Source organism: Siniperca chuatsi, linkage group LG5 (genome assembly GCF_020085105.1).
Source record: "Siniperca chuatsi isolate FFG_IHB_CAS linkage group LG5, ASM2008510v1, whole genome shotgun sequence".
Lineage (NCBI taxonomy): Eukaryota > Metazoa > Chordata > Actinopteri > Centrarchiformes > Sinipercidae > Siniperca > Siniperca chuatsi.
The window spans coordinates 282501-292500 of NC_058046.1; the positions used below are offsets into that span (position 1 = coordinate 282501).

At 48.4% G+C, this 10000-nt stretch overlaps 1 protein-coding gene across 3 annotated transcripts in view; it reads left to right on the forward strand.

Annotated features, from left to right (window-relative positions):
- Positions 1 to 10000, forward strand: part of LOC122875992 (disabled homolog 2-interacting protein-like) — a 52717-nt gene that overhangs the window by 5666 nt on the left and 37051 nt on the right. For 2 of the 3 annotated variants that reach the window (XM_044195758.1, XM_044195759.1), the window contains 2 exons: positions 1877 to 1995; positions 2079 to 2181. In XM_044195758.1, coding sequence (XP_044051693.1) covers positions 1877 to 1995; positions 2079 to 2181 — 222 coding nt within the window. Of the gene's footprint in view, positions 1 to 1876; positions 1996 to 2078; positions 2182 to 2272; positions 2322 to 10000 lie in introns of those variants that run through there. The other variant, XM_044195760.1, reaches the window with a different exon arrangement.

Consider the following 10000-nt stretch of genomic DNA (forward strand, 5'->3'; position numbering starts at 1 on the left):
TCAGGCTAACGGCCCTCTCCAGACCGACGACTCCCCCTCCCCACCTGTAACTTCTGCTGTGTGCCTGACTGCTGACCAGGTGAGAGGACAGCTGATGAGGCTCCACTCGAACAAGGCTGCAGGCCCCGATGGCGTTAGCCCCGGGTGCTAAAAGCCTGTGCCCCCAGCTTTGTGGAGTCCTTCAACACGTCTTTAACCTGAGCCTGAGTCTTCAAAGGGTCCCCATTCTGTGGAAGACATCTTGCCTCGTTCCTGTGCCGAAGACGCCGCGTCCCAGTGGCTCCAAGGACTACAGACCGGTGGCACTGACCTCCCACATAATGAAGACCCTGGAGAGACTAGTGCTGGAACAGCTGCGCCCATCGTCAGACCCCTCCTGGACCCCCTTCAGTTCGCCTACCAGCCCCGACTGGGAGTTGAGGACGCCATCATCTACCTGCTTAACCAAGATCCACACCACACTGGACAGGCCGGCAAAGCACGGTGAGGATCATGTTTTTGACTTCTCCAGTGCTTTCAACACCATCCGGCCTGCCCTGCTGGGAGAGAAGCTGGCAGCGATGCAGGTGGACGCCCCCTTGTGTCCTGGATTGTGGACTACCTGACTGGCAGACCACAGCATGTGCGGCTGCAGCACTGTGTGTCAGACAGCGTGGTCAGCAACACTGGGGCCCCTCAGGGGACTGTCCTCTCTCCCTTCCTCTTCACCATCTACACCACACAGACTTCAGCCACCACACAGAGTCCTGCCACCTTCAGAAGTTTTCTGATGACTCTGCTGTGGTGGGATGTGTCAGCGGTGGTGATGAGACGGAGTACAGGGCTGTGGTGGGGAACTTTGTCTCATGGTGCGAGCAGAACCATCTGCAGCTCAATGCGACAAAGTCAAAGGAGCTGATTGTGGATCTACGGAGGCCAAGGCACCAGTGACCCCGGTTTCCATCCAGGGGTCAGTGTGGACAATGTGGAGGACTACAAGTACCTGGGAGTACACTTAGATAATAAACTGGACTGGACCAAGAACACTCAGGCTGTTTACAGGAAGGGCCAGAGCCGCCTCTATTTTCTGAGGAGGCTGAGGTCCTTCAACTCTTCAGGTCCAGATAACTTTCTGATCTGGCTTTTAGTTTCTGTCCAGTGATCCAGATTCAGGTTTCTGTGCGTGGTGTTGTAGTTCGGTTTCCTCTGATTGGTGTTTGGAGAGCAGTGCTGCTGTGAGACTGGTCCGAGAGTCTGAGGGGGCAGAGAGTCTCAGCACCAGCTGACAAAAGGCGACTACTGCTGCTTCTTCATGTCTTCGTGTCCGGGATCATAGTGAAGCTTTTTTATGATGAATAATTCACAACGTTAATATATCACAGTTTAAATATTCCAGTAAGCAACAACATGTGTATTAAAACCTAATCAGGACTGAGCGTGACACCAAACCGCTGTCATCAGATTTTGATCTACATGCTGCTGAATCCTGATTGGTGCACACCTGACATCACCTTTTTCAATCTGAGCCCCGCCACTTCGAGCCAGCCAGACAGAGCTGAGAGAACAGGAAGGAGTGAGATGTAACTTGGTATCTGAGCTGTCACTCTCAGCAGCCTGAGCGGCTGCGCTTTAATATTTAACTGTCAATATTCACTCGTATCTCTACCGATACTCGCCTCTCATACCGCAGTGAGCTCCTGTACGTCACTAATATAATAAGTAATAAAATCATGCTAATGGATTTAAATGTACAATGAAATACAATCATTCTGACGTCTTATCATTATTATTATTATTTTGTCTTCAGCATAGATTGATTTTTTTGTTTGTTTTAAGAAAAGATGACAAAATAGTCCCGCTGCCACTCGAATATAATGATGTTGTGATGATGTCACAGAGCTGAAGAGCGCCTCCATCCATTGGCTGTCGTGCGGTCAGAAGGCGGAGCCTGACGTCTGGAGTAAAATGTTCTGCATCCTGTCAGATTCTCAGTTAGTGATGCTGAACAATCTGGAGGTAAAAGACTGATCGTGAACTGACGCAAACTGTCCGAAGATGTTTATAAATCTGAATTATCTTCTTCTCTGCTTCTGCTTCAGCTTCATCCGCTGCTTCTGGCTGAGAGGGCGGAGACTTGCACTGTCTGGTTGCTTAGATACACTCTCCATGTGACCTCAGCAGCTCCTCGCCCCGCCCACAAAGGTAAGGAGGATGTGAGGGGTTTAAACAGCTGCAGAAGAAGAAGAGAGGCAGGTGCAGACAGACAGGTGCAGACAGACAGGTGCAGACAGACAGGTGCAGACTCATGATGGAGTTAGATGCTGACTTCGACGACTTGAACGGTAAGAAGAAACATATTTTCTGTTTCACTGAAGTTCAGTGAGTGTGTGTGTGAGTGAGTGAATGTGTGTGTGTGTGTGTGTGAGTGTGTGTGTGTGTGTGTGAGTGTGTGTGAGTGAGTGTGTGTGTGTGCGTGTGTGTGTGTGTGTGAGTGAATGTGTGTGTGAGTGTGTGTGTGAGTGTGTGAGTGAGTGTGTGTGTGAGTGTGTGAGTGAATGTGTGTGTGAGTGAGTGTGTGTGTATGTGTGTGTGTGAGTGAGTGTGTGTGTGAGTGTGTGTGTGTGTGTGTGAGTGAGTGTGTGTGTGTGAGTGTGTGTGTTTGTGTGTGTGAGTGTGTGTGTGTTTGCTGACGGCAGCAGGATTAGCTGCGCTGCTTAATCTTGATGTCACAATAATAATCTCATAATCTGATATCTGAGGTCAGTTGCCATGGCAACATGACCGACCGCTCCTCCACTCGTGAGTTGACTTCGACCAAACTGAGCCGAACTAACCGGGAGCTCAGACAGGTGAACATCACCTGTTGACCCAGCAGAGGGTCAAAGGTCACAGTCATCAGGAATCTCATGAATCACATTAATAATCAGTTCCTTTGTAGGAAACGATACAAACCTGTGGGACACATAACTCGACATGTCTCTGAACTGAAGGTGTTAACAGCTGAGGGCACGGTCAGCTGATGTCAGTGACGACCTTTTCCTGTTAGTGGTGTCGGTGGAGCGCCGTCCGCAGTGATGAAGGTTGGCGGTTAAAGTAGCAGCAGAATACAGGATCATTAATTACATCAGCCTTTCAGTCCGTTACTGACTTCCTGTTCCTGTTAATACCAAGTTACACAATATAACACATTTAGCACAATATAACACACATTTAGCACAATATAACACACATTTAGCATTATAACACACATTTAGCACAATATAACACACATTTAGCACAATATAACACACATTTAGCACAATATAACACACATTTAGCATTATAACACACATTTAGCACAATATAACACACATTTAGCACAATATAACACACATTTAGCATTATACAAGTGCGCATTGAGTGCGCATGCGCCAGCCCGCATGCTGCCTGTTGCTGTAGCTCCGTCTCGTCGTCTTACTTTTTCCAACTTTTAACTTTACTTTTTTCTTCCAAACTTTTGTAACTTGTGTGTAAGTGTAATTTAAACTACGCTCTTTGCGAAAATGAGGGTAGAAAGTGTTTTTGTACTTTTTTCGCCGTGGAATTTCTTCTTCTGCTACTCGGTCGGGCACCGCTGCAGATCAGCTGTTTGGCCGCATTGTTTACACCAGGAACAGCTGATCGCGCTGAAGCCGGGCAGCATGGCGCCCAGGACAACCGATGTCCCCGCTGAGATCTGGAGGAGGACACACCGAGGATGCAGAGGTGGAACGGCGCGGCGAGGAAGAGAGAGGGTGCAGACAAAGAGACTTAAGAATAAGAGATTTAAGCCGTGTCTGCCTTCTCTCGTCATGGGCAACGTGAGATCGCTGGCGAATAAAATGGACGAGCTAACGGCGTTAGCCCGGAGTCAGACGGAGTTCCGTGAGTGTAGCTTGATGTGCTTCTCAGAGACATGGCTACACCAGGATATCCCGGATCATAACGTTTCCATCGACGGCTTTCAGACTGTTCGGGCCGACAGGGATCACACCGGGAGCGGTAAGCGGAAAGGCGGCGGGCTTGCTGTTCTAGTTAACAACAGATGGTGTAACCCTGGTCACGTTACCATCAAGCAGAGTATCTGTACCCCGGACATTGAACTGTTAGCTGTGGGACTCCGGCCATATTATCTGCCACGTGAATTTTCACATGCCATTGTTGTGGCTGTTTACATCCCCCCCTCTGCTAACCCGGCATCGGCGTGCAACGCCATTCACACCGCCATAGCACAACTCCAGACTCAACACCCGAGTGCACTCATATTAATCTCGGGTGACTTCAACCATGTCAGTGTTTCAACAACACTGACTAATTTCACCCAGTATGTGAGCTGTCCTACTAGGGAGGAGAGGACACTGGACCTGCTGTATGCTAACGTTAAGGGGCGCATACAGCTCTTCCCCCTCCCCCTCTGGGTAGGTCAGACCACAACCTGGTTCATCTTAAACCCTGCTATGTGCCTCTAGTTAAAAGGCAGCCTGCGACCACAAGGACAGTGAGGAGATGGTCAGGGAGGCCCTACGAGACACTGCAGGAATGTTTTGAGGTGACAAACTGGGATGCACTCTGTGAGCCTCATGGAGAGGACATTGACGGGCTCACTGAGTGCATCACTAACTACATTAACTTCTGTGTGGACTGCAATGTCCCAACCAAGACGGTCCATTGTTACCCAAATAACAAACCGTGGGTAACAAAAGACATCAAGGACATCCTGAATGCCAAGAGGAGGGCCTTTACTGATGGTAATAGGGAGGAGGTGAGGGCAATCCAGGCCGACCTGAAGGTGAAAATCAGGGAGGCCAAGGAGAAGTACAGGAGGAAGCTGGAGCGGAAACTCCAGCAGAACAACATGAGGGAGGTCTGGAGCGGCATGAAGAGCATCACTGGCTTCAGACCGACTGGCAGCAGAGGAGTTGAAGGCAGCTTGGACAGGGCCAACGAACTTAATCTGTTCTTTAACAGATTCGACACACCGGCTCCTGGTCATCCCCCCCTCTAACTCAGCTGCTGTCGGCCCTCAATCTCCTCTGAGTACTCTGCTCCCCCTCCCCATCAGGCTAACGGCCCTCTCCAGACCGACTCCCCCTCCCCACCTGTAACTTCTGCTGTGTGCCTGACTGCTGACCAGGTGAGAGGACAGCTGATGAGGCTCCACTCGAACAAGGCTGCAGGCCCGATGGCGTTAGCCCCGGGTGCTAAAAGCCTGTGCCCCCAGCTTTGTGGAGTCCTTCAACACGTCTTTAACCTGAGCCTGAGTCTTCAAAGGGTCCCCATTCTGTGGAAGACATCTTGCCTCGTTCCTGTGCCGAAGACGCCGCGTCCCAGTGGCTCCAAGGACTACAGACCGGTGGCACTGACCTCCCACATAATGAAGACCCTGGAGAGACTAGTGCTGGAACAGCTGCGGCCCATCGTCAGACCCCTCCTGGACCCCCTTCAGTTCGCCTACCAGCCCCGACTGGGAGTTGAGGACGCCATCATCTACCTGCTTAACCGCATCCACACCCACCTGGACAGGCCGGCAAGCACGGTGAGGATCATGTTTTTTGACTTCTCCAGTGCTTTCAACACCATCCGGCCTGCCCTGCTGGGAGAGAAGCTGGCAGCGATGCAGGTGGACGCCCCCCTTGTGTCCTGGATTGTGGACTACCTGACTGGCAGACCACAGCATGTGCGGCTGCAGCACTGTGTGTCAGACAGCGTGGTCAGCAACACTGGGGCCCCTCAGGGGACTGTCCTCTCTCCCTTCCTCTTCACCATCTACACCACAGACTTCAGCCACCACACAGAGTCCTGCCACCTTCAGAAGTTTTCTGATGACTCTGCTGTGGTGGGATGTGTCAGCGGTGGTGATGAGACGGAGTACAGGGCTGTGGTGGGGAACTTTGTCTCATGGTGCGAGCAGAACCATCTGCAGCTCAATGCGACAAAGTCAAAGGAGCTGATTGTGGATCTACGGAGGGCCAAGGCACCAGTGACCCCGGTTTCCATCCAGGGGGTCAGTGTGGACAATGTGGAGGACTACAAGTACCTGGGAGTACACTTAGATAATAAACTGGACTGGACCAAGAACACTCAGGCTGTTTACAGGAAGGGCCAGAGCCGCCTCTATTTTCTGAGGAGGCTGAGGTCCTTCAACATCTGCCGGACAATGCTGAAGATGTTCTATGAGTCTGTGGTGGCCGGTGCTATCCTGTATGCTGTTGCATGCTGGGGCAGCAGGTTAAAGGTAGCGGACGCAAACAGACTGAACAAACTGATCCGTAAGGCCAGTAACATTGTGGGGGTGGAGCTGGACTCTCTGGCGGTGGTGTCAGAGAGGAGGATGCTGGCCAAACTACACGCCATCTTGGACAGCGTCTCCCACCCGCTCCATGACGTGCTGGTCAAGCAAAGGAGCACCTTCAGTGGAAGACTCATCCCACCAAAGAGCACCACAGAGCGCCACAGGAAGTCATTCCTGCCTGTGGCCATCAAACTATTTAACTCCTCCCTCTAAGGATTAGTCTGTTTGACCCTAGGTCACTAAACTGGACATTGAGCATTACATCTCCGCCATAATTAATAATAATTGTGCAATATTCTGTTTACTACTCAAGTGCAATATTAGTTTTCCCTTGTTAGTTTTTCTTATTACTGTTACGGATATACCTCAATTACTCTCGACAGTACATGCACCTCCGCTTTTACTATTATTTATTACATAATTAGTGACATTGTATTTATACTGTACTTCACCATCTACCAGTAAACCCACTTGGTACTCGACACTTAGTTTATCTTATACTTATACCAACATGTTACTTAATTTATTTCTGACCTGTTTATAGTGTACAATATCGTTTTCTCCTGCACTGACGTAAAGACGAGCTACTGGAACAAAGAGTTTCCCTACGGGGATCAATAAAGTATTTCTGATTCTGATTCTGATTCTGATAACACACATTTAGCACTATAACACACATTTAGCATTATAACACACATTTAGCACAATATAACACACATTTAGCATTATAACACACATTTAGCACTATAACACACATTTAGCATTGTAACACACATTTAGCATTATAACACACATTTAGCACTATAACACACTATATATAACAATGTAACACAATATAACAAACTATCACAACATTACAAACTATGACACTAACACACTTTATAACACAGTATAACATTAACACAGTATAACACAATATAATACACTACATAAGCTGAGAACCTGGGGTTGTTCTTATTTCCCTCTATTAATGATGAGTAGTCGGCCGCTCTGGCATTACGGAGGTCTTCCTGTATGTTCTAAGACTCTCTTGCCAGACTAAACGGGATTCTTCCAGCAACGCCATTTCCTTTCAAGTTTTCACAATGTTTATTGTAATTTGCGGGTTTGGGGGTTATACCATGGAGCTAACCTTCTCTGTTTTATTATCTATATAACACTATAACACACTATATAACACAGTATAACACAGTATTACACACTATAATATGAGGGGCCGTTAGGAACATTATTCAGAATTACCATGCATACGCATGTACTTTTACTGTCACATACACATATGAATCCAACTCATTCACGTGCTATACTGAAAACCACACACGCAAACAACTGAAACGCTCTCGTGAAAACTACGTAACAGCTTTCACACACACAGCAGCAAAATGTGCTCATACACACAGTTGAAATGCTCTCTCTGCGTTCAGTTACTCTCGAAAAACATTATAATTTTATATGAGAGCGTTGTTGTTTATATGAGGTGGCTGTGAAAGAGAGTGCGTTTCATAATAAATGGCGAACAACTGTTGTTCATTTGTTCCCCACACGTGTCTGTTCAGCAGCTTGCAAGCAGCCTAACCGAAGCAGCGGCGTTACTTGTCACGATAATGGCCTCAGCGGAGACCATCACAACCCTGTCAAATGCAACAACAAACGGCAGCAACCGCTCGTTGGGACTGTGTGGACGCGCTGGACAGTAAAACACAGGGAGAACAAACACTGGGACATGGCTGGAACACTTGACACGTGGACAGAGACGAATTGGCAGGGAAACACAAACACGCGCTAGATACTCTAGAGAGGCGGCGATAACGAGGGACAGGTGAAACCAATCATTCGAAAGCTCCCGGGCTACTTCGGCGGGGGGGGCTAAGTCTCCGTGGCGGGGGGGGCTACCCGACCCAGGACAGACGCGATCAGGATAGGAAGGCTGCAGGCTTACAAACGGGGGCTTATTGATTGGAGTGTGGACTGGAGTGGTCTCTTGCCTCTGGCGGTGGAAACCGGACGCTTCCACTCATTTCCAGAGGAGAATAGAAAGTGTCACCTGTGTGATCAAAAATGAAATGCACTTTTTGTTCTGTTTTCCATTATATCACAATCTTAGAAACAGGTTTTTCCTTAAAATGTCTGCAGAAGGTCCTGATTGGTTTTGTGTGTCTGATGAATGTGGACTTCAGTACCTGTTTACGGACAAAGAGTTTACACGACTCTGCCGAGCGGTCCGCTCCACGCAAACAAACGGCGGTCCGCTCAAACAAACGGCGGTCCGCTCCACGCAAACAAACGGCGGTCCGCTCCGGTCAAACAAACGCCGGTCCGCTCCAGGCAAACAAACGCCAGTCCGCTCAAACAAACGCCGGTCCGCTCCGCTCAAACAAACGCCGGTCCGCTCCACGCAAACAAACGGCGCTCCGCTCCACGCAAACAAACGCCGGTCCGCTCCACGCAAACAAACGGCGGTCCGCTCTCTCTCTCTTTGAGGATGAGCAAATAGAAACGCGGCAGGACGTCGATCACTCGCGAAGTCGAGACAACCAAATAAACAACAGCGCGGGTACGGCATTTTCCCCTCAGACAGAGTGACGACAGGGCCGAGCACAGTCAGACTGGCCGCCGGGAGAAATCCCAGCGGGCCAGTTGAGCAACTCATCGTACAAACACAACAGCGAGACAGATCCTCGTCCTCGGCCCCGACCCCGACCCACATCCTCCTCGAGATCCTCAACACCAGTTCCACTGACAGGGCTCTGTAGCTGACGCCAGGAGCCAGAAGACAACAGGGAGAAGATAAGCACGGTTTGGGTTTGGTTACTTGGCTATTTCGCCATGTCGGGTGCACTTTGCTGAAACGTGTTCAGCTTTCCATAAAGCTGTTGCCCTCGTCACTGTCGCTTTTTGTGAACCGACCAATCACAGCCTGGATGGGGCCGGACATTAAAAAAGGTGCTACAGTAAACGTTCGAAGTGTTTAACTCGTTGTTATGCATGAATGGTTATGATTATTGACAAGTTAGTACTGAAGTTAGAGACTAACCACCCAGGAACAACAAAGCCCTGAAAACAATCCCAGATCTGCGTCGGAGGCGAGTTTTACAGCTGTAATGTCTAAGGAGCAGGACTGCGCGCATATTCGGCTTGACGTCGTTTGACATGTATGCGTTGAATTTGTTCTTCTGCTCTTGTCTGTTGTGTCTGTTGTGTCTGTAGTGGAAGCACCTTTTGGTGAAGGACACTTTGAAAAATAAATCCCTTACTAAAGTTTGAACTTCAGTACATCAGAACATATAAAATATACGTGAAGAAGAAGCAAATAGAAATATGTGACTGACTTCAGTCGAGTCTGTTACAGCCGGTCGCTCACAGAAGTCACAAAACCAAATAATCTGAAATAACTCAAACTGAGTCAGAGCTGAGGACAGAGACTAAAACCAGGACTGCACTCTGACTTTATAATATATATGAATTATATATTAAATATAAATGTAATATACAGTGATTGAAATCAAACGCACTGTGCAGTGAATATTAGAGGTTTGTTCTGTAATAAAACAGAGACGAGTCTCACATACGAGACACAAAATATAAAATACACGTTAAATTTAAAACATCAGGTCCAAATAATATTCAACCTTTCATACAGTTATTTCAGCACATAATAAACACGTTCCAGCAGTTTCAGCTCTGAAACGCAACTTTAAATACTGAATTCAA